The sequence below is a fragment of the Schistocerca piceifrons genome, chromosome X (assembly GCF_021461385.2).
Source record: "Schistocerca piceifrons isolate TAMUIC-IGC-003096 chromosome X, iqSchPice1.1, whole genome shotgun sequence".
Taxonomy (NCBI): Eukaryota; Metazoa; Arthropoda; class Insecta; order Orthoptera; family Acrididae; genus Schistocerca; species Schistocerca piceifrons.
Genome location: NC_060149.1, coordinates 833102408 through 833126927, shown reverse-complemented (window position 1 = coordinate 833126927; position 24520 = coordinate 833102408). Strand labels below are relative to the sequence as shown.

The window sequence follows — 24520 nt, the reverse complement described above, 5'->3', positions numbered from 1 at the left end:
AAAACTTGAGTCTCATTCCCTCTTGTGATTTCAGAAACATTAACACTGTCTTTTGGCAACTCTGTAGTTTTTTTCAATCAAACTAATGTTTTTATCACATTTCATGTAAGTGTGTCCTCTTATTGGAGGTACTGTTTTGACACTGTCTCTTAATGGTATGAATGACATAGCGAAGGTGTAAGAACAATGCATAATTCTTATTCTTCCCTGAGCATGAATTACAGAATATTAGAAGAACCCTTACTTTTGGGTCAGGGATTTCATTCATATAATTGTGCAAAAAATTTAATAACTTCATTCACTCGTTTATTCCCTACAACTTCAATTTAAGTATAAAATATTGCATCACTGTTGGACATTTGATGAATGATGAAACTGTAAAATTATAATTGACACTTTTATTAAACATAACTAGTGCTGCTATTTGGCAAGGGTAGGTTTTTTAGTCCATGCATAATAACTTGGTGTTCCATGACAGTTCGGCCCAGCAGATCACCCAAGAGATAAGAAAATGAGAAACGTGTGTTTTTTACCACTTATATGTAACTTTCCTTGTGTTTCACTTGACAACTGTATAGTGTGGTTTGAAAAGCAGAATCAGCAAGTTACTAGTTAACACTAGCATCTTTAGGCTTCACTTTCATGTGCAAATAATTGTACCAGTTGGTCCCCAAAGTCAACAATTGTGCATTTGTCAGAAAATGGCAAAATGGGGAAAATTTCCACAGGTACACAAAATGGGTCTGATTGCTGTTGCAGAAGCAATGAAATAAGCATGCCAAATTTAAATGAATGCAAAATCCCCAAGATTGACAAAGTTTTGCAGAAGTTGGAAGTATAGTGTGTAGTTCAATGCGAGATGCTTTTAATAATTTCCACAATGAAACTCTGTCTCAGAATCTGGCAAAAAACCCAAAGAGATTATGGTCATACGTAAAGCACACTAGTGGTAAGATGGAATCAGTACCTTCACTGTGCAATAACAACAATGAAGTTACTGATGACAGTGCCACTAAAGCAGACTTATTAAACATGGTTTTCCAAAACTCCTTCACCAAAGAAGACACAGTAAATGTTCATGAATTCCAGTCGAGGACAACTGCAAAGATGAGAAGCATAGAAATAGGTATTCTCAGTGTAGCAAAGCAGCTTAAATCATTTAATAAAGGCAAGGCCTTCAGTCCAAATTGTATACCATTCAGGTCCCTTTCAGATTATGCTGATACAATAGCTCCATATTTAGGAATTACATACGACCGCTCACTCACAGAAAAATCCGTACCTGAAGACTGGAAAATTCCTCAAGTCACACCAATACCCAAAAAGGGAAATAGGAGTAATCCGGTGAATTACAGGCCCATATCACTAACATTGATTTGCAGTAGTGTTTTGGAACATATACAGTATTAGAACATTATGGTTACCTCGAAGAAAACGATTTATTGACACATAGTCAGCACAGATTCAGAAAATATTGTTCTTGTGGAACACAGCTAGCTCTATATACTCTTGAAATAGTGAGTGCTATCAACAGGGGATGTCAAATTGATTCCATGTTTTTAGATTTCCAGAAGGCTTTTGACACCGTTCCTCTGAAGCGTCTTCTAACCAAACTGCGTGCCTATGGAATATCCCCTCAGTTGTGTGACTGGATTTGTGATTTCCTGTCAGAAAGGTCACAGTTCATGGTAATAGATGGAAAGTCATCGAGTAAAACAGAAATAATATCTGGTGTTCCCCAAGGAAGGGTTATAGACCCTCTGTTGTTCCTGATCTGTATTAATGACACAGGAGACAATCTGAGTAGCAGTCTTAGATTTTTTGCAGATGATGCTGTAATTTACCATCTTGTAAAGTCATCAAATGACCAAAATGAATTGCAGAATAATTAGGCAAGATATCTATATGGCGCAAAAAGTGGCAATTGACCCTGAATTAAAAAAAAGTGTGAAGTTATTCACATGAGTACTAAAAGAAACCCGCTAAATTTCAATTGTGCTATAAGTGGCGCACATCTGAAGGCTGTAAATTCAACTAAATACCTCAGGATTACAATTACAAGTAACCGAAACTGGAACAATCACATAGATAATGTTGTGGGTAGAGCAAACCAAAGACTGTGATTCACTGGCAGAACACTTAGAAGGTGCAACAGGTCTACTAAAGAGACTGCTTACACCATGCTTGTCCACCCTCTTCTTGAGTATTGCTGTGCGGTGAGGGATCCACATCAGGTGGGATTGACGAATGACATCAAAAAACTGTGAAGAAGGGCAGCTCATTTTGTATTATCGTGAAATAGGGAGATAGTACCAGAGACATGATATGTGATTTGGGGTGGCAATTATTAAAACAAAGGCATTTTTCATTGCGACAGGATGTTCTCATGAAATTTAAATCACCAGTTTTCTCCTCTGATTGCGAAAACATTCTGTTTGCACCTAACTACATAGGGAGAAATGATCATCATGATAAAATAACAGAAATCGGGGCTCGCACAGAAAAGTTTAAGTGTTCGTTTGAGAGTGGAATGGTAGAGAGACAGCTTGAAGGTGATTCATTGAACCCTCTGCCAGGCACTTTATTGTGAATAGCAGAGTAACCGCGTAGATGTAGATATGGACTTGAATATTTGGTCAAGATGTATCCAAAAAAGAAGAGGAGGATGAGGAGGAGTAGGAGTAGGAGGAGGAGGAGGAGGAGGAGGAGGAGGTGGTGGTGGTGGTAACACTGCATAATAACAACCATTCATTTTTTGGTATACGTTCCACATCTTTTCCCTTTTGATATTTTCCTTGACTCTTGGCCTCACATAAGTCAGCTCAAGGACAGTGCCTGTAGAGGCAGCATGCTTCGCTAATGTGCCAGCTTCCTCATTATAGGGGGTGCCAGTGTGAGAATGCACCCACAGCAAATAGATAGTCTGCCCTCTCTGTATACTGTGAACATATACCAAAACCATTTCCAATATGCAACAATTGGTTAGGGACTTCAAGGAAGAATCAGAGGACTTAAAAAAAGTACACTATTTACCAGGTACCTCGATAGTGTAGCTTCAGTAATGGAACTCTTTTCAGGTTACTGTTCTAATCCTTCTTTTGTGAAGAAGAATATGTTTTGTACAAGTATTTCTAAGCATTATGTTCAAATTTAATAGATATGTCCGCTCGATATTGTGTTGGGTAACTTGGCTATAATATAACAATGTGTCGTCGTAACTGCCGTCTGCTTCACATTTGCTGTGCAGCAAGCTACATTATTTTAAGTATTAACTGTATTTTTCTTACTTGTCACTACTTCTTCCATGTGTTTTTGCTTTTAGGAAGCTTTAATTTTCGAGTACTAGTAATAGTGTTCCATATATTTTGTGTTTGTTTTGAATACAGTCAGAGAGAGTCCCCTTAGTCAGCTGTAGTGCCAGTAGTGCTAGCGTTTGTTTTGAATACAGTCCAGAGACAGGTAGTGCTTATTTTCATTGTTTTCAACAAGAAGTGTCCAATAACTACAGTTTAGTCAGCTATCAGCTGCCTTTAGTGAATTAGCAGTCTAGTTAAAGGTTAATTAACTCTCTACAGTAAATTGATTTCTTAGAAGGGACAGGGTATGTGACTGCTGTGTACGGACGCAGGAGGTGATGGCCACTGTTCGCGAACAGCTCTACGTGTTGATGGCCGTGGTCAGCCGCCTTCAGGCTGCTTCCTCGGAGTGTAGCGGCAGTGGGGAGTCTGGTGCGTCACATGGTGCACCCCAGGTTTTACATGCTTCGCCTATGGTCCCTGCTGTCGAGACGTCTTCGCGGTTACCGGGTGCGGTTGGGCCACCCTCTCCCCAAGGGGAGTGACGGGTTCAGCGGCGTTCACGGCGCACGAGGTGGAGGGTCAATGTGGAGGCTGGCCGTGTGGCATCACCTGCTCAGCCTGTGAGTGGACATGTGGCTGCTCCTTCAGCAAGGTCCAAGCAGGCACACGGGGGGAGGGGTTTATTAGTGATTGGGAGCTCCAACATTAGGCGGTTGATGGAGCCCCTTAGGGAGATAGCGGAAAGGTCGGGGAAGAAGGCCAGTGTTTACTCTGTCTGCTTGCTGAAGGGTCTCATCCGAGATGTGGAGGAGGCCCTGCCGGCAGCGATAGAGAGCACTGGGTGCACCCGACTGCAAATTGTTGCTCATGTCGCCACCAATGACTCCTGCCGTCTGGGTTCAGAGGTCATCCTCAGTTCATACAAGCGGTTGGCGGAGTTGGTGAAGGCGGAAAGCCTCGCTTGTGGGGTGGCATCTGAGCTAACTATCTGTAGTATCATTCCCAGAACCGACCGCGGTCCTCTGGTTTGGAGCCGAGTGGAAGGCTTAAACCAGAGGCTCTGACGATTCTGCGGAGATCTAGGGTGCAAATTTCTCGACCTCCGCTATCGGGTGGAGAAATGTAGGGTCCCCCTGAATAGGTCAGGCGTGCACTACACGCAGGAAGCGGCTACAAGGGTAGCGGAGTACGTGTGTAGTGCACATGTTGGTTTTTTAGGTTAGAGAATTCCCTCCCTGGGCCCGACAAGACACCTCCTGAGACGTGATAAGGTGGTAGTAGTAGGCAAAACGCAACAGGGAATAACAATATTAATGTGCTAATAGTAAACTGCAGGAGCGTTTATAGAAAGGTCCCAGAACTGCTCTCATTAATAAACGGTCACAACGCCCACATAGTACTAGGGACAGAAAGTTGGCTGGAACCAGATGTAAACAGTAATGAAATTCTAAACTCAGATTGGAATGTATACCGCAGAGATAGGCTGGACAGTGAAGGGGGAGGCACACTTATAGTGATAAAAAGTACAATAGTATCGAAGGAAATTGACGGAGATCCGAAATGTGAAATAATTTGGGTGAAGGTCACGGTTAAAGCAGGCTCAAACATGGTAATTGGATGTCTCTATAGGCTCCCTGGCTCAGCAGCTGTTGTGGCAGAGCACCTGAAGGATAATTTGGGAAATATTTCGAGTAGATTTCCCGACCATGTTATAGTTCTGGGTGGAGTTTTTAATTTGCCGGATATAGACTGGGAGAGAGAAACGTTTAAAGCGGGTGGCAGGGACAAAGAATCCAGTGAAATATTTTTAAGTGTATTATCTGAAAGCTACCTTGAGCAGTTAAACAGAGAACCGACTCGTGGTGATAACATATTAGACCTTTTGGTGACAAACAGACCCGAACTATTTGAAACAGTTAACGCAGGACAGGGAATAAGCGATCATAAAGAGGTTACTGCATCGATGATTTCAGCCATAAATAGAAATATTAAAAAAGGTAGGAAGACTTTTCTGTTTAGCAAAAGTGACAAAAAACAGATTTCAGAGCACTTGACAGCTCAACACAAAAGTTTTGTCTCAAGTACAGATAGTGTTGGGGATCAGTGGACAAAGTTCAAAACCATCGTACAATATGCGTTAGATGAGCATGTGCCAAGCAAGATCGTAAGAGATGGAAAAGAACCACCGTGGTACAACAACCGAGTTAGAAAACTGCTGCGGAAGCAAAGGGAACTTCACAGCAAACATAAACATAGCCAAAGCCTTGCAGACAAACAAAAATTATGCAAAGTGAAATGTAATGTGAGGAGGGCTATGCGAGAGGCGTTCAATGAATTCGAAAGTAAAGTTCTATGCACTGAGTTGGCAGAAAATCCTAAGAAATTTTGTGTCTTATGTCAAAGCGGTAGGTGGATCAAACCAAAATGTCCAGACACTCTGTGACCAAAATGGTACTGAAACAGAGGATGACAGACTAAAGGCCGAAATACTAAATGTCTTTTTCCAAAGCTGTTTCACAGAGGAAGACTGCACTGTAGTTCCTGCTCTAGACTGTCACATAGATGACAAATTGGTAGATATCGAAATAGACGACAGAGGGATAGAGAGACAATTAAAATCGCTCAAAAGAGGAAAGGGTGCTGGACCTGATGGGATACCAGTTCGATTTTACACAGAGTACGCGAAGGAACTTGCCCCCCTTCTTGCAGCGGTGTACCGTAGGTCTCTAGAAGAGCGTAGCATTCCAAAGGATTGGAAAAGGGGACATGTCATCCCCATTTTTAAAAAGGGGCGTCGAACAGATGTGCAGAACTATAGACCTATATCTCTAATGTCGATCAGTTGTAGAATTTTGGAACACGTATTATGTTCGAGTGTAATGACTTCACTGGAGACTAGAAATCTACTCTGTAGGAATCAGCATGGGTTTCGAAAAAGACGATCGTGTGAAACCCAGCTCGCGCTATTTGTCCACGAGACTCAGAGAGCCATAGACACGGGTTCCCAGGTAGATGCCGTGTTTCTTGACTTCTGCAAGGCGTTCGATACAGTTCCCCACAGTCGTTTAATGAACAAAGTAAGAGCATATGGACTATCAGACCAATTGTGTGATTGGATTGAAGAGTTCCTAGATAACAGAACGCAGCATGTCATTCTAAATGGAGAGAAGTCTTCTGAAGTAAGAGTGATATCAGGTGTGCCCCAGGGGAGTGTTGTAGGGCTGTTGCTATTCACATTATACATAAATGACCTTGTGGATAACATCGGAAGTTTACTGAGGCTTTTTGCGGATGATGCTGTGGTATATCGAGAGGTTGTAACAATGGAAAATTGTACTGAAATGCAGAAGGATCTGCAACGAATCGATGCATGATGCAGGGAATGGCAATTGAATCTCAATGTAGACAAGTGTAATGTGCTGCAAATACATAGAAAGAAAGATCCTTTATCATTTAGCTACAATATATCATGTCAGCAACTGGAAGCAGTTAAGTCCATAAATTATCTCAGAATAGGCATTAGGAGTGATTTAAAATGGAATGATCATATAAAGTTGATTGTCCGTAAAGCAGATGCCAGACTGAGATTCATTGGAAGAATCCTAAGGAAATGCAACCCAAAAACAAAGGAAATAGGTTACAGTACACTTGTTCGCCCACTGCTTGAATATTGCTCACCAGTGTGGGATCCGTACCAGATGGGGTTGATAGAAGAGATAGAGAAGATCCAACGGAGAGCAGCGTGCTTCGTTACAGGATCATTTAGTAATCGCGAAAACGTTACGAAGATTATAGATAAACTCCAGTGGAAGACTGCAGGAGAGACACTCATTAGCTCAGGCTATGTATATCTCGCGAGAGACCATGAGGATAAAACCAGAGAGATTAGAGCCCACACAGAGGCATACCGACAATCTTTCTTTCCACGAACAATACGAAACTGGAATAGAAGGGAGAACTGATAGAGGTACTCAAAGTACCCTCCGCTACACACCGTCAGGTGGCTTGCAGAGTATGGATGTAGATGTAGATGTAGAATGTTACAAAGGGTTATTTCAAGTGTTTTCATTGTGCAGTCATTGATTTTTTCCATGTTTGTCTCAAATAAGGCAAAAACACATACATACAGGCTTTACCCCATTTATGAGGGTGAAACGCTGCAATTTTTGTTTTACCTAAATTATAAACTTCTCTGTAATTAATAATCACACAGAGCAGGAATTTGGATAGATTGTTCTCACTGACCACAGTATTATAAAAACTGAAAACTGTGGGCCTGTACCCCCACCTATCCTACTGATTTATTTTCCACTACCTTTTTACTTTATTACCTTGCATTTTGTAAGAGCTTTACATTTGAACCTTTTAATTCTCCTTGAAATTTGTGATAGATTGAGGAGGTATTTGTAACCGGGTACACAAATGATATGTTGAATTTACTGTTAAATATTTTCCGGTGCGTGTTTCACGCAACAGGGAGTTCAGGGTATATTTATTTATTTAAACCATGGCATTTTTTAATTGATAGTTATTCTGGAAGGTAAATTCTGTTTCTTTTGCTTGTCATATTGACTCTTTATTCCCTTAAGTGCATCTATGTGGTTTCTAATATCTGCCTCCGTTTCTTTGGATGGTTTCCGAGGACGGTTAGCATGCATGCCTCTTGCAAATACCTGATGAAACTGCAATTGTCCGGTCGTAACGGTGGGTTCTTTGATTAATTTGGGAGATGGCTGATTGGAACTAAAACATACAAAACATTGGTTTGCCTCATTAAGAGAATGATAAAAAAGACTTCCTTATCTCGATACAATCTTTTGCCGCGGCAGTGTGTCGAATATTTACAACTGTCTTCAAACAGTAAAGCATCATTTGATGCACACAATTACAAACTCCTCTCTTAAAGTACACCTTGAACATTTTAAAAAATGCAGTTGCATCTGAAGCTTGAATAGTGCTGGTGTCCTAACTGTATGGTGTTGACTGCTTCATTGGAGGTCATGAACTGTGGTGAGCAAGTCTGTGCTCGTCTCCATATTGACCTCTGTGTGATAGTGCTACAGTGGTGAGATGAAGGGTGTGTCTTCAGGAGCGCCTCCCATTCATTGTTGCGGATACACCGAGACATCGATGCGCATAGCCGACTTCCATGTGACACCACGATCTTTGGACGATACCACTCCTCTTTTGTTTTTGGGAGATATTACAGTACTCTTCATAAATGCTTATACAGTCTGCAGTCTGTGATTTGTTGTTCTATGTAAAGCAATGAAGATCTTTTATCAAACTCATAATATCATTTCTTTTCATTCTTACAGTGTATGGGAAAGATCAATCTCTGGCATTCAAATTGTCATGCTTTGACCTTCTACCAGCAATTAATGTCAGAAATTAAGCTGGGTAAATTAGTCATCCAAGTTCTTGATAAGCTGTTCTTCTTTATGTGTTGTTTGATTGTTTAAACACTCAAAGCATGAGCATTTGCAGTCACTTCCTAACTGGTGAAACATTGTTGTAAGGTCACTACAAACATTACTAATTCTGCTACAACTTTTTCTCTTTTTATCTGATAAAGAGGTGGCTTCTCACCTTCATCTTCTGGTAATCCATATATTTTAAAGATCCTAAAAGGACCATGAACTATCAGACTTCAAATTAAGAAGTATAACTATAAGAAAACAAAACAGAGTAAGAAATTCAACCGATCACATTTTTAGTCACAAGGCAACTTATCTAACAGGCGTAATGTAAACAGTGGAAGCAAATGCATGACTTGCCCGATTCTTTCCATGAGAAGATTGACTTAAAACATTTACTCATTCAAATGACTTTGCAAGAAACTGAAAATTTCATGAAACAAAAAAATACAGTGATTCACTTTTAGTTTACACACGTACCTCTGTTACTTATCTGCTCTGTAATACAGTAAATGCTACCTTTCTTGTGTAGTGACATTCAGCTGATAAGTTAACAAGCAACTAATATTGCTGCACTCTAGATGTGAGTGCTCTAACTTAAATTTCTCGTATTTTCTACAGGTGGATAGAACAAATGAATGAACTTGGAGAAAAGTATGCATGGGTCCAGGTTTTTGAAAATAAGGGTTCTATTATGGGTTGTTCAAATCCACACCCTCATTGTCAGATTTGGGCATCGTCCTTTTTACCAAATGAAGCAAGGATAAAAGATATGCACCAAAGAAAATACTACGAAAAATTTGGGAACCCAATGTTACTGGATTACCTCAAAAAGGAACTTCAGAAGCAGGTTCGTGCTTGTGCATATTAAGATTGCAGGTATCAGAAATGTTGATTTCGTGAGTTGTAAGTTTACCATTAATTCTGAATTTTTTTAGAAACTAAGAATATTATCATGGAGTTTTTTAATTTGAGCAAAAGTAAACGTCTGATTAATGGACACTGATAATGTTGACCCTCATTTTTCAACTTTCTAAAAGTTCAGATACAACCTCCTTATCTTGTTCCAAACAACAAAAGACTCAGATGAGCAAAGCAGCCCCCTATGACAAGTTCTGAAATGTTCACAAATGTATTTATGTGCTGGATGATGTAATACATGGACCCACTTGGTTCCACTGTGTTAATGCTGGACTAGTTGCAACAGAATAAAGTAAAACTTACAGTAAAGGATATCTAACATTGGTGATTCAAAAAGCTTCCAGTTTTTGGCAAAAAACACAAATTCTCACTTCAAGAGCTGACTACATCATCAGTAAGTTATTAAAGGTATATGGCAAATAGAGCCATTTACAGAAACATTTAACTAGAAGTGCAGACAAGGAAAATTGAAAAAAGAGATGGTTTTGTTGAAATGATGGACCATTTATTTGTCATAGGTTATTGAAATGCTTTGTAAGAGATGGAAAAAAGCGAATAAGAATTTCCTAAAGCTTCAATGCAAAAAAAAGTACACCCAGTCTCTGTGTTTCGTGTGGATAAAAAACTAAAATGTGAGGAAGGAAGATCACCAAGGTACTTAAGAAAAAAGTTGAATGTCATTTTCCCCACTCATCAGGTTGGTGCATCAAAAGCTGTGATGTTGGTGATGACAGTAGAGCTTGTCAGTGATTGTTCAGTAAAGATCAATAACAGCATTAACTGCAGCAGCAGTGATAGTTTCAGCAATACGAGATACTTCGTACATCTTTACTATAATTTGCTAAAGTTGTTTTTAGGTGCAAGATCCGTTATAGAAATGGATTTTCCGTTTTATTGGTTGCTGCAGAAGCTTTTGATCGTGATACTCAAAACCAGATGGCAAACTGTGCTTTTAAGAGGCACAGAAAAAAAAGAAAAATAGAGAAGCAAGACTCAGAACTGATTAACAATATTAACATCAAGAACAGCCAAGTCTTAGTGTTGCCATGGGATGGAAAACTTCTCCCAGCATGCAGAGGTTGGAAAGGTTGATATACTAGCAACAATAGTAACTTTTCAAGGCAAGGAGCAATTGCTGGGAGAACCTGAAATCCCAGCATCTTTGGAGATGACCAAGCCATGGCTGCTTAGCAGTGGATAAGTGAGATATAACTGACTTTGTTTTGATTTGGTGAAGAGTAACATATGTCAATGAAATATTGGTGGGGCTAATCCATAAAACTTGCTTGATTGTGACCTGTTGTACCGTCTGAGTCCTCACATTTTTAAGTTTTGAGTAGCTGTTTCAGTTCACTGATAGTGCTGCTTCTTATGTAGACATATGACTCTACAAGAAGTTTTACATGACTGCTAGCAATTAAGTACCTTATGCCATAGCACTAACTGTGTAAGAACTTACTGTTTTGATTATAATACATTCTGCCAGATTATTGTCACTTAGAGTAAAACTTGTTAGAGAAATATAATAAATAATAATAATAATAATAATGATGATGATGATGATGATGATGATGATGGTGGTGGTAATAAACAACTTAAGTGATTGTGTTGTCATTTTTCAAATATTTAAAAGCTGTGTAGTACTGTGCACATCAGTGGCTAATATGGATGGAATATACAATGGAAGTCCACTTTCACACTTTTCAAGGGACTTAGATTGATGTAAATTGTGGGCAAATGGAAATGATGGGAATTTACTTATTAAGCATATACTTTATAAATCATCAGTAAGCCATTTTACTAACTGTATTGGCCTGTAATATGAAATACTTTGTTTTACATAAGTTTGATATTTCACGAACACATCGGTGGTTTTAACTATTCTACTATAAAAATCAGGACTGCAGTTCATTTAATGTACTTCTGATGAGTTTTTTATAAGCTGTTATATTCAAAAGTTTTGATGACATCTGCAGCAGAAATATATTTCTTTACGATATTCGCTGCTGTATTTAGTAAAACCTTAGCAGAAGTCCAAAAGTAAGTATGTTGCGTACATATTCATGACACTAAACTGCAGACAGGAGGTATGTATGTATTACCTCAAATCATAATACTTGCTACACCGTATGCTAAAAAATATTTTTTAAGAAAAATATGCAATATATAGGGCAGCAGTTGGCAAGGTGTGATGTTCATTGATTACATAATATGGTGGAACCAACTAAACTAGGGTTTGATAAACAACATTATGATGTGACATGTATGAAGATTCTTGGTAGCCTAATGAAATGTAATTCTTTAGGACATGATATAGAGTGGAATGTGCAGTTAAATTTTAGTTGTGCTCTTGGGTCTCAAGCTGACAAACACTTAAGAAATCTGGACCAAGACCCACGAAAAGCATGTGACAATCATCATAGTAAAAATTGATATTTCTTTCTTAACTCACAGCAATTTAAGGTGTGCTGTTAGCTCCAAAACTAACCACAATCTTGGAAAACGTACACTGCTTGCTAATGTATCTCTTATAACCCTGATGGGCTGCATCAGTCATCTCATTGAGACATTGCCACTGACGTGTTGATGTGTCGGCTCCTACTATAATGCCACTACAACAGTATTTAGTACATTGTTAAAATGACACTCATTATTACAAGGAATCATAAACCTTCTACTCTGCTTCTGATACAATCAAAGTATAATACTGTCCTCGTTGAGAACTGAATCCACAACACAATATGGTCTGACACTGACATGGCTAGCACCGCTTGACTTCGGCGGCTATTATACATGTAGACTGCTGAATAACTTCCAATGGGCAACTCCAAATGGAAGCTCCCACTGAAGAACTGAAATGCAGCTGACTCACAGAGCTGTGAGGAGTTAAATAGCTGTGTGGACAGATATACTGACTCTGCACTACTGACTGACATTTGAGTGATATTGCGCTTGCACTTCATTGGCTTGTCAAGTGGCGTGATACCACAATTCTGTCTGATTGATTGTACATGATAGACACACACAAAGTAGTGACATCTGTTGAAGACTGCCGAACTGCTGCCTTACTGGCTACACCTTGACATGTAGGCCATCCAGTCACCACCCACGACTGAAGGGCAGACTAGACCAGCGGTTGTGCCTTGGGTCACAGTGGTCTCCATACAATTCATAGTTATTACATTTTTGTGACATAATTTTCCAACAAATCCCAAGCAGTTTATACATTTTCTGCAAGAGGTGCTACATTTGTGATAGTCAGAAACTAGTTTGTACATTATCTGGAAGAAATGTTAATGTACCACACTAAGATATGAAAATTTGTTGCTCAAATAGTGAAATGCTTCCCCAGTTTTGTCAATGGCCTTAACGAAGTGTTGCATTAGGCCCAATTTTACATGAAGAGCAGGGAGAATTAAGTTCTTGTAGTCAACAAGTGCTTCGCGCATAACATTGTGAGATCCTGGTTCAGGTGATTCACGCTTAGATCCATCTTTCTTTTTATAACAAAGTGCTGTCCCAGAGGTACAGGAAGCAACAGAATTTGGTGTAGCCATGTTGTAGCTCAAGTAATATGCCTACAAGTTTCATATCCCCGGAAAGCTGCCATTTAAACTTGTCATAGTTCAACTGCAGTAACAAATGTTATCATATGTTTTTTTCATGTAAGGTGCTTACCCAGTCAGAATTGATGGTGACACCTTGGTATTATGCAGTAGCCCACACCTGAGACGTGGTTTGGAGAAGTTGATGAACAACCTCCACTGATCACTTTTGTATTCAGTGCCCATAGCTGCCATTAGTCCCTGTACATCATTACAAAATGCAAAGTTCTTTTCATAAAATGTAAAGTTTCATTGCCAGAAATGTCACAATTAATAAAATGTTCCGGGCTATTATTCCGTGGTCAAATGGACTTCACATTAAAACCCAGCGTTTCGTCCCCATCTGCAGACGACGTTTTCGAGGGCAATTGTAGCTTCTTTGAATGTCCGATTCACATCCTGGTTCACTACCGACTGCAGCAAAATTCTGCTTCCTCGTGCTTCTGCGCAGTGGCATGGTGTCACATGTTTTGAATACCCGAGCACAATTGGTTAGTGCTGACTGCCGTCATCTGCTGTTGTTTTATCACCCCATGGTGGAAGACATCATCTTCAGCACCATAATCCAGATCTCATTCAGTTTTACACCCTCCTCCTCCTAGGGTGTTTCTACAATCTGTTTGGTATCTGCTTGTGGCTTTCAGTACTTGAGTCCTGCCAAAATGAATGTGGTGGTCTCCTGGCTGCAAAGCATGTTCCACAACAGCTGATCAATCAGTCTTCCCTCTTCTGCAGTTGCCCTTGTGCTCTTCTAGTTGTTTTTTGACTATTCGTTTAGTAGTACTCATGTATAACCCCTACAGCTACATGAAACCGTATAAATTCCAGCTTTTTCCAGCAACTGCCAAGTTCTTGCCACCATCATTACAACCGTATGTGGGCCAGTTGGATTTGTATATGAATAATTTGGCACATTTTTATCAGTAAATTAAAAGGCATAGTGGTCAATCCAGAGGACATATTAGTTAGTTTTGAGGTGGTATCGCTATCCACTACGGTTCCACACATTGAGGTATTGCAACAGCTGAATCAGATTTTTCCTCTCAATATTGCAGAACATTTTAAATATTGCCTCACAACAATGTATTTCAAATGGAATGATGAGTTCTATGAACAGATGTGTGGTATTGCTATGGAGAGCCCCATAAGCCCAGTTAGAATGAATTTATTTATGGGAGAATTCGAGGAGCATGCATTGGAAAATGTGAACAAGAAATCGACTATTTGGTTCCAGTACATGGATTATACATTTGTTTTGTGCCAGCATGGCAGAGAGAAACTAGGTTGTTTTCACAAATATCTCAGTGGGATCAATCTGAAGATTCTGTTTACTATGAAGGAAGAGGAGGCGGAAGATTAAATTTTGTTGGTGGGTAAGTTCTCAAGAAAGAAGATGGTAGGTTGGGCCATACAGTTTACTGAAAACCCACACACATAGACCATTACCTGCACCTGGATATGAACCATCACCCACAACAAAAGCAAGGCATCATAAAAACATTGGTGGCTGGAGCAAGGGACATCTGAGAACCATAGCTACTTGATGCAAAATTAAAACATCTCACCAACGCATTGCTCAAAAATGGTTATTTGTTTGCTGAGGTAAAAAGACCATTAAGACCACCACGTCGAAATTGTACTGATGTTCAAACACCAGTGAAATCAAAAGTTTTACTGCCTGTTATTAAGGTTATAACTGAACACATAGGAAAAATCTTGAAAAAGCAGTACTTTGTGGTAATCTACAAACCCATCTGGAAGATACAAGACATTCTAAAATGAGCCAAGGATGCTCACCAACTGCTGGAAAAAGCAAGAATTTATAGAATTCTGTGTTGCTGTGGGGAGGTGTATGGGGGCACAATGAAAAGAACAGTACGTGGGTACTATGAAAAGAATGGTCAAAAAACTACTAGAAGAGCACAAGGACAATTGCAGAAGAGGGGAGACAGACAGATCAGTTGTTGCCGAACATGCTTTGCAACCAGGAGACCATAACATTCATTTTAATAGGACTCAAGTACTGACAGCCACAAGTGGATACCATGAGAGGCTATTCAGAGAGGCCATAGAGATTGTAAAACACCCGAGGAGGAGGAGGGGGGAGGAGGAGGAGGAGGAGGAGGAGGGCATGAAATTAAATGAGACCTGGATTCCAGTGCTGAAGATGATGTCTTCCACCATAGGATGATAGCAACAGCAGATGATGGCTGTCAACAATGGCCAGTTGTGCTCAGGTATTCAAAACAAGTGACATCATGCCACTGCTTGGAAGCACGTGGAAGCGGAATTTTGCTGCAGTCAGTAGCAAGCCAGGGTGTGAGTTGGACATTTAAAGAAGCTATGATCCCTCTTGAAAATATCCTTCGCGGATGGCGATGAAATGATGTGTTTTAATGGGAAATCCATTCCACCATGGCATAATAGCTCAAAAAATTTTGTTAATTGTGAAAGTTTTTTTCACTTTCAGAAAAATCGAAGGAATGGGATATGGTGGTTTCGGAATGCAGTCACATTTGCTATCTTACCAAGAGAATTTCACTGTTGCAATCTTGATGCCAACAGCTCAGCTATACCTGTCAGCAATTCCAGATCTCTCACTAGGTCATTAAGGTCACACTGTCTTATTTTCTAGTTTGTTGTATACTCATTGTTACACACAAAATCAGGATCTTTCGAAGAACAGGGTTTTGGAAGGTGATGGTGCAGCACTACTTTCCTGCTGCCCTCATCACTGTCACTATCAGGTGGGATAGGAACAGGCTGTGTGTCTCTGTGAGGCATGTGTTACATGGCTGATGGTACGTTAGCATATGCCAGGGAAGACTTTTTCTTCTCGGAAATACCATGTGTTAATGGAGTTGTCATACAAAAATAACAATAATTCACTGGTGATGGTTCTCAGCAGATCATGGGTATAGCAAAAGTCCATGGAAGATTTTTTATGATTCAACCATGAATGAAGACTTGAGACACAAGATATGCAACATACATGAGGAACCCAGGGCTTGACCATGTCCTCGATGTCACAGCCAAAGTACAGTATTTATGCCTCCCTAATACACTGAAGCACCAAAGAAACTGGTATAGGCATGAGTATTCAAATACAGAGATATGTAAATGGACAGAATATAGCGCTGCAGTCAGCAGTGCCTATATAAGACAACAAATGTGTGGCACAGTTGTTAGGTCAGTTACTGCTGCTACAGTGGCAGGTTATCAAGATTTAATTGATTTTGAACCTAGTGTTATAGTCAGGCGATGAGACACAACATCTCCAAGATAGCAATGAAGTGGAAATTTTCCCATACTGCCGTTTCATGAGTGTACTGTCAGTATCAGGAATCTGGTAAAACATCAAATTTCTGACATCACTCTGGCTGGAAAAAGACCCTGCAAGAACAGGACCAACAACAGCTGAAGATAATTGTTCAGTGTGACAGAAGTGTAACCCTTCCGCAAATTATTGCAGATTTCAATGCTCGTACGTCAACAAGTGTCAGCGTGCAAACCATTCAACAAAACATCATTGATATGGGCTTTCGGAGCCAAAGGTCCACTTGTGCACCCTTGATGACTGCACAACACAAAGCTGTTTGTTTGCCTCACCTAGACCTGTCATCACTGACATTGGACTGTTGATGACAGGAAACATGTTGCCTGGTTGGTCAAGTCTAATTTCAGACTGTATCGAGCAGATGGATATGTACGGGTATGGAGACAACCTCATGAATCCATGGATCCTTTGTGTCAGCAGGGAACTGTTCAAGCTGGTGGAGGCTCTATAATGGTGTGGGGCATGTGCAGTTGGAGTGATATGGAATCTCTGATATGTCTAGATAAGACTGACAGGTGACACGTATGTAAGCATCCTGTCTAATCACCTGCATCCATTCATGTCCATTTTGCATTCCTACGGACTTGGGCAATTTCAGCAGGACAATGAAACACCCCACATGTCCGGAATTGCTACAGAGTCGCTCCAGGAACACTCTTCTGAGTTTGAACACTTCTGCTGGGCACCAGACTCCCCAGACATGAACCGTATTGAACATATCTGGGATGCCTTGCAAAGTGCTGTTCAGAAGAGATCTCTACCCCCTCATAGTCTTACGGATTTATGGACAGCCTTGCAGGATTCATGGTATCAGTTCCCTCTTGCACTAGTTGAGTCCATGCCACATTGTGTTGCTGCACTTCTGCGTGCTCGTGGGGCCCTACACGATATAAGGCAGATGTACCAGTTTCTTTGACTCTTTAGCGTATATGGCATTATTAATCTGCTTTGCGATTTCAGTACAGCCCGTCTGCAAATGTAGCAGAAATTGTGAGCACTGTTTAGGCATTTTTGTGAGCTATGTTGAATCACAGAAATTACAGTGACTACACACACTAACTGCACTTCAGTAACTTTCCCCTTCCCCTTCCCCTTCCCCTTCCCCTTCCCCTTCCCCTTCCCCTTCCCCATCCTCTTATTACTATGAGCCCATATAGGCTTCAAAATCCCACTGAAGGTAGACAGAGTGATGAAGTTTCAGGCAACAATAGCTGTGTGTATTTTCTAACAAATACACACAGCTATTGTTGCCTGAAACTTCATCACTCTGTCTACCATCAGTGGGATTTTGAAGCCTATATGGGAAGGGACTGACAATGAACACTAATGAAATATAATTACAGGGTATTTTCTAACAAATACACACAGCTATTGTTGCCTGAAACTTCATCACTCTGTCTACCATCAGTGGGATTTTGAAGCCTATACGGGAAGGGACTGACAATGAACACTAATGAAATATAATTACAGGGTGTTTGGGAAGAAAAGGTCAATGTTGTACACAGTGATGGTATAAGTAATTCTGAACAAAAACTGTTATATGAACATAGGTCCACAAATGCTTCATTAGGGAGGTATGGGTATTGAAAGGAACTTTAATTCTGCAAAATTGATGTGCACAACTTGAACATATATGCAATACAACTGGACCGTAAAGTGATTTTCTTGAAAACAATGTCACAGAGAATTACAGTTATGTTACACATTTTTACATAATGTTTATTTACTTTGCATTTAGTACATAATGCAATACAACATCTTACATGAATTCAGTTGAAAAAGATGTACCACATCTTTTACAAATGGCTTTAATGCTTATCATACAGATGTTGTACAGTTCACAGAAGAGGTTCGAATATACCACCAAGAATGTCAATGCAGTTTTGCGCTCTAGCCCTAAAATGTTGTGTTGCTTGTTCAGTTGCCTGTGGTTGGTTCCTAATCAATTCAGCAGCGTCCATGATGTGACGAAGCAGGTTCATCTCATGTGTTTACCTTTACTTTATGAACCTCCAATTTCATCCAACCCCATAAACAGAAATCTAAAGGTGTAAGGTCAGGTGATCTTGGAGGCCAGTTAATAGCACAGCCACGGCCAATCCACTGATTAGGGTAGGTGAGGTTGAGATGATTCCTCACATGTAAGGTAACATGTGTAGGGGCACCATCATGTTGAAAGTACATTCCAGTTTACTTGGCTAAAGGAATGTCTTCCAATAATTCCACAAATGAATTTTCCAAAAAATGCAGGTACCTTTCTCCTGTCAATTGCTGATTGATAATAAATGTACCTATTGAAAGGTTACTGATCATGCCGCACCAAACATTTATGGCAAAACAAGCTTGAAAATAGCTACCCATTGAAGCGTGTGTATTTTCCTGTGACCATAGATGGTTATTGCATGTGTTGTTTATTCTGTGCCATGAAAACTGGGCTTCATCAGTAAATAATATGTATTGAAGCAAATGACTACTCTCAATTACCCAATGACAGAATTGAAGTCGTTGGGCATTGTTACTAACAGAGAGATTTTGGGCATGCTGTATGTGAAATGGATACAGGTTTTCCACATGTAATGTTTCTCATACACACGTCTGTGAGACATTCATATGCAGGGACATTCTTCGTATGCTCGTACCGGGACTTCACTCAACACTTGTGATCATTTCTTCCTGTTCTTGCAAAGTTTGTTGACGTGCATGCTCAGATGAAAAATGTCTACTTGGAAGAGAGCCTGTTGCAAGCAAAGTGATAAACACTTTGGTAAACACCCTGCGATCAGGTAATCGTCGAGTCGGAAAGCGCCTGTGCTATTCTTCTCTTGCAGTGGTAGCACTACCGTCACAGAAGCCATAAACATACACCATATCTGCATATTCCTCGTTACTCTAGACCTGTGGCATTGTTAGCAGCACTTTTACGCAAACAGTTAACACCATACACTATGCAGCTAACCGATCCGTCGCCGGTACACTACACAATGCAGCTTACACCACACAACTGCACAAACAACGGGTGATTGTAATATGTACATCACATGACCATAATACGTGGTAGGCTGCATAGCGTAAACATGGCATGTACCCATACTTTGTTTGCAAGAAAATCACATCATGTTACGTCCACTTGTATTGCGTATATGTTCATGTGTGCACATCACTTTTGCAGAATTAAAATTCCTTTCAATACTCGTACCTCCCTAATGAAGCATTTGTGGACCTATGTTCATATAACATTTTTGTTTAGAATTACTTATACTATCACTGTTTAAAATATTGACCTTTCATCCCCAAACACCATGTGTAATTAAATGCACCTCCCTGTAACTTGGAAACAAGAGCTAATTTGAGTTTTACATTGTTATTTTCATTATCAGCATGGTCAATATATTTAACACACATTTATTTGATCCCCCTGATATGTTAGTATACAAACTGACTATATCAAAATGAAAGCTACTTTACACATTCAGGCAGTTTGATGTTATCCATTATGGATACAAGCTCATAACAGTTTTTTATACTTTTATTGTTACTAAGTGTGTGTAATGATAGCTCACACAGCATTCTGTTACACATCCTCTTCACATTATAATTTGGACTTGTACAGTTATCTACTATTGGTCTCATTTACCTATCTGGTTTATGTAGCAGCTTCTTTTGTACACGAAGCAATGATGATTGCGGATTCATGACATTCATTTTCCACTTGTCCTAGATGTCTTTGAAAAGAAAATTACAGTGTACAAGATTCTTATGGATAGTCTGCAGAGGATTTTTCCTAATTTCGCAAATATCAGTATCTTTGGGTGGAAAAAAAAAATTCCGCTTCAGAAATGTAATCACTGTTATTAATTAAAATTACAGCATTCCCCGTATCTGCCTTTTTGACAAGAACGTGATTCATTTCTAGTTCACTATTCAAGCCTTTAAAAGTCCTATTAACGATAATGCAGGTTTGATTTTCCTGTTAACAACTATGGAGTGCCTTGTTAGTTAAAACGGCCCTATAAGCTTGTTTACAATAAGGCAGTTTGCTTACTCCTAAGTGATTTTTACTTCAGCAGTGATATTTTTGACTGACTGTTGATTTTTATTCTGGGCTATATTGTGTTGTAAACCTTTCTGTACTAATGTATCCTCCTTGTGACTGAGCTCCATGTCAGTTAAATTTATTATCCTGTCTGCAAACTTATGTTTATCTACACTTCACAGCCTGTTCATTTCATAATTTGAGTTGCTTGTAGCTTTCTTAGTTTTCCCTGATGTCTTAAAAATATAAATCTATTCTCACTCTCACCTTTGTTGCTCAAAATATTAATAAAATGTAAATTGCAAGAGCTTTAAAATATATTATAGAATAACACGGAATTTAACTGCTTCTGTATTGTTCAGATGTTTCACTTTGTATGTATTACTAATTTCATTCTTCACCCATGTTTCTTGGAATTGTGTTTGATTTTTAATGCTGACATTGACGAGTTCAGCAGTTTCAACTTTGTTTAATCACGTTAAACATATCTTATTAAATCTAATCTGCATCACACTCTTTATTTTGTTATGTCTTGACACATATCACATGTTAAGGTCTCAGATTGCCTTACCCGGCACGTATTTCATTACTTTGGACGTAAAGACTTGTATTCGGTCTTCGACCATGTTGGGCTCAATAATATACTGTTGTCTGGGTTGCTAAATTATTTTTAAATTATTTTTATTGTACTCCTTATTACACATTTTGCTTTAACAGCATCATCAGATAGATCTGTGGTACATTAGAATGAATGAAACACAATTTATAAGATAACAGTGTTCAGAGGAATTGTGGTAGTGCATAAGTTGAATTACATACCTTATGGATTCATGGCATCTAGTCATAATATCCAAATGCCAGATTGGCTCTCACTGTGTCACTCATTACAAAGTAAACATATTGAGCCACCAAGTGACTGAAGTGAATTGCGTATATTGAATAGGAGTTCCATATTATTTTAATGTAATACAAATATTCCCACCATAAATATTGTAAATATAGCTTGTACATATTACATTGTAGAACATGCTATTATTTTACTGTAAACATTGTTGTCTGAAAATGCTCACATGACACTACATTTACAGTACAGTTTTTAAAAATAACCAAAACTGCAATTAATACTTGTGCAGAGGAAAAAGGGAACTTGATTTTGAAGTCGGGAGAGGAAAGGCACCCTTTTCATGACATCCTGAATAGAGGACTTGACCCATGCATAAAATCTTCAGCATTCTTCTGCAGCACCACATTTCAAAAGCTTCTATTCTCTTCTTGTCCGAACTGCTTTTCGTCCACATTGGAATTCCGTATAACTCCAGTTGCCCAAACACTGAAAAAATGAACTTTTGTTTCACAGATGAGACAGTTTGCTGCCTTGTAAAATTGAAAGACTCCAGGGATGTATTTTTTTGGATGTAACACAAAATGACTGCGGCCACTGTAAATGTTAGAAAAAAATTGGAAATGATAGGGAAGACGAAAACTGACTGTATTTTTGGATTATTAGATTAGATTAGTTTTTCGTTCCATAGATCCTCGCTGAGGAGATCCTCGTGGATGTGGAACATGTTCTTTTTTTTTAAAAAAAAGCTGAAATAACAAAACTAATAGTATGAATATATACAATACATCTTTTGTTTCTATTAGAAAATTCGTCAATGGAGTAGAAGGAGTTGGCCACTAGTAAGTCTTTCATGCTCCTTTTAAACTGATCTTTATTTGTAACTATATTTTTTATGTTTGCTGGCAAATTATTGAAGATGAGTGTTCCTGAGTAGTGGACCCTTTTTTGAACTAAAGTAAGTGCTTTTAAGTCCTTGAGCAGGTCATTTTTGTTCCTGGTATTGTATGTATTAACTGGGCTGTTTGTTGGAAAAAGAGATATATTATTTAGGACAAATTTCATTAAGGTGTGAATATACTGAGAGGCAGTAGTTAGCATACCCAGTTCTTTGAAGAGGTTTCTACAGGACGTCCGTGAATTTACTCCACAAATAATACGTATTACACGCTTTTAGACTCTGAAAACTTTTGTTTGACTTGAAGAGTTACCCCAAAATATTATACCATATGACATTATGGAATGAAAGTAGGCAAAGTATGCAATCTTTTTCATTTTTATGTCCCCTATGTCTGCTAACACTCAAATTGCAAATTCAGATTTTTTAAGGTGTTTCTGCAGTTCTGTGGTGTGCTCCTCCCAACTGAATTTATTATCAAGTTGTAATCCCAGGAATTTAAGACTGTCAACCTCTTCTATCTGCTCTTCTTCATACTTTATGCATTTGCTGGGTGGAAACCTCTTACAGGTTCTAAATTGCATATAGTGAGTCTTTTCGAAGTTTCATGTCAGTGAGTTGGCTTTAAACCATTTATTAATATCCATGAAAATATCATTAGCAGATCTTTTTAGAACTACAGTTGATTTACTATTTATTGCAATACTTACGTCATCTGCAAACAAAACGAACTCTGCTTCTGGCAGTGTAACTGATGAGAGATCATTGATGTACACAAAAAGCAATGGCCCTAAGATGGATCCTTGTGGGACACCACATGTAATTTCTTCCCATTCTGATGATGACTGATGACTTAATTCACTAGTCCCTTGTACTGACACCCTTTGTTTCCTGTTAGCGAGGTATGACTTGAACCATTTTGCAGCACTGCCCGTGACACCGTAGAATTCTAATTTATTTAAAAGGATGTTGTGGTTCACACAATCAAATGCCTTTGACAAATCACAGAAAATACCTGCTGCTTTTAATTTGTTATTTAATGAATTAAGTACATTTTCACAGTAGGTGTAAATAGCCATCTCGATATCAGAACCCTTCAGATATCCAAACTGTGTTCTTGATAATATGTTATTTGTGGTCAGGTGGTTGAGAAGCTGCCTGTACATTACTTTTTCTAAAACTTTTGAGAATGCTGGCAAAAGTGAAATCGGTCTGTAGTTTGATGGTATCTCTTTATCCCCTTTCTTGAATAGAGGCTTAACATCTGCATATTTTAGCCAGTCAGGAAATGTCCCAGTTATAATTGACTGGTTACACAAGTAACTTAGAATTGTACTAAACTCACAAGAATATGCCTTAATTAACTTTGTCGATATTTCATCATATCCACAAGAATGCTTTGTTTTTAAAGGTTTTATTATGGAAGTTATTTCTTTTGGTGAAGTGAGTGACATATTCGTGTACCTGAAGTTATTTGTAAAGGCTAGTTTCAGATATTCAAGGGCATTATTTACTGATCCTGACAATCCCATTCTATCAGTAACGGATATAAAGTACTTGTTAAATAGATTTGCCACCCTATGCCCATTGGTTACTAATGTGACATCTACCCTTAATGCTATTTGCTCCTGTTCCTTTCTGGTTCTACCAGTCTCCTCTTTCACTATATCCCATATTGTTTTTATTTTGTTCCCTGACATTGCTATCTTCTTCTCGTAGTGCATTTGTTTAGATGTCTGAATTACTTTTTTTAAATATTTTACAGTATTCCTTGTATTTAGCTAAATCATCAGCATTGGAGCTATTCTTGGTCGACAGATACATTTCCCTTTTTGTCTTACAGGAAATCATTACTCCTTGTGTAATCCATGGTTTTATTATATACTTCTGTTTAATTTGAGTAACTTTTAGAGGAAAACAGTTTTCAAACATGGTACTGACATTGTTTATGTATGTGTTGTATTTTTCATTCATGTTGTGAGCACTATAAACATCTTTCCAGTTCATATCTTTGAGCAGTTTTCTAAAAGACTCAATATAATAATAACAACAAGGCTTGTGTGGCCTACAGTGCCCAACTAATGGGCTACTACCCTTCTGAGAGGAAGGAAATAAAGTAGTGGAAGAGATTTCTTGCTTGGTCATAATGGTGACAATAAATTTGTGTGT

At 38.9% G+C, this 24520-nt stretch overlaps 1 protein-coding gene across 2 annotated transcripts in view; it reads left to right on the top strand.

Annotated features, from left to right (window-relative positions):
• LOC124721689 (probable galactose-1-phosphate uridylyltransferase) overlaps positions 1–24520 on the top strand; it is a 172946-nt gene that overhangs the window by 113887 nt on the left and 34539 nt on the right. For both annotated transcript variants that reach the window (XM_047246768.1, XM_047246767.1), the window contains one exon: positions 9338–9566. In XM_047246768.1, coding sequence (XP_047102724.1) covers positions 9338–9566 — 229 coding nt within the window. The remainder of the gene's footprint in view (positions 1–9337; positions 9567–24520) is intronic.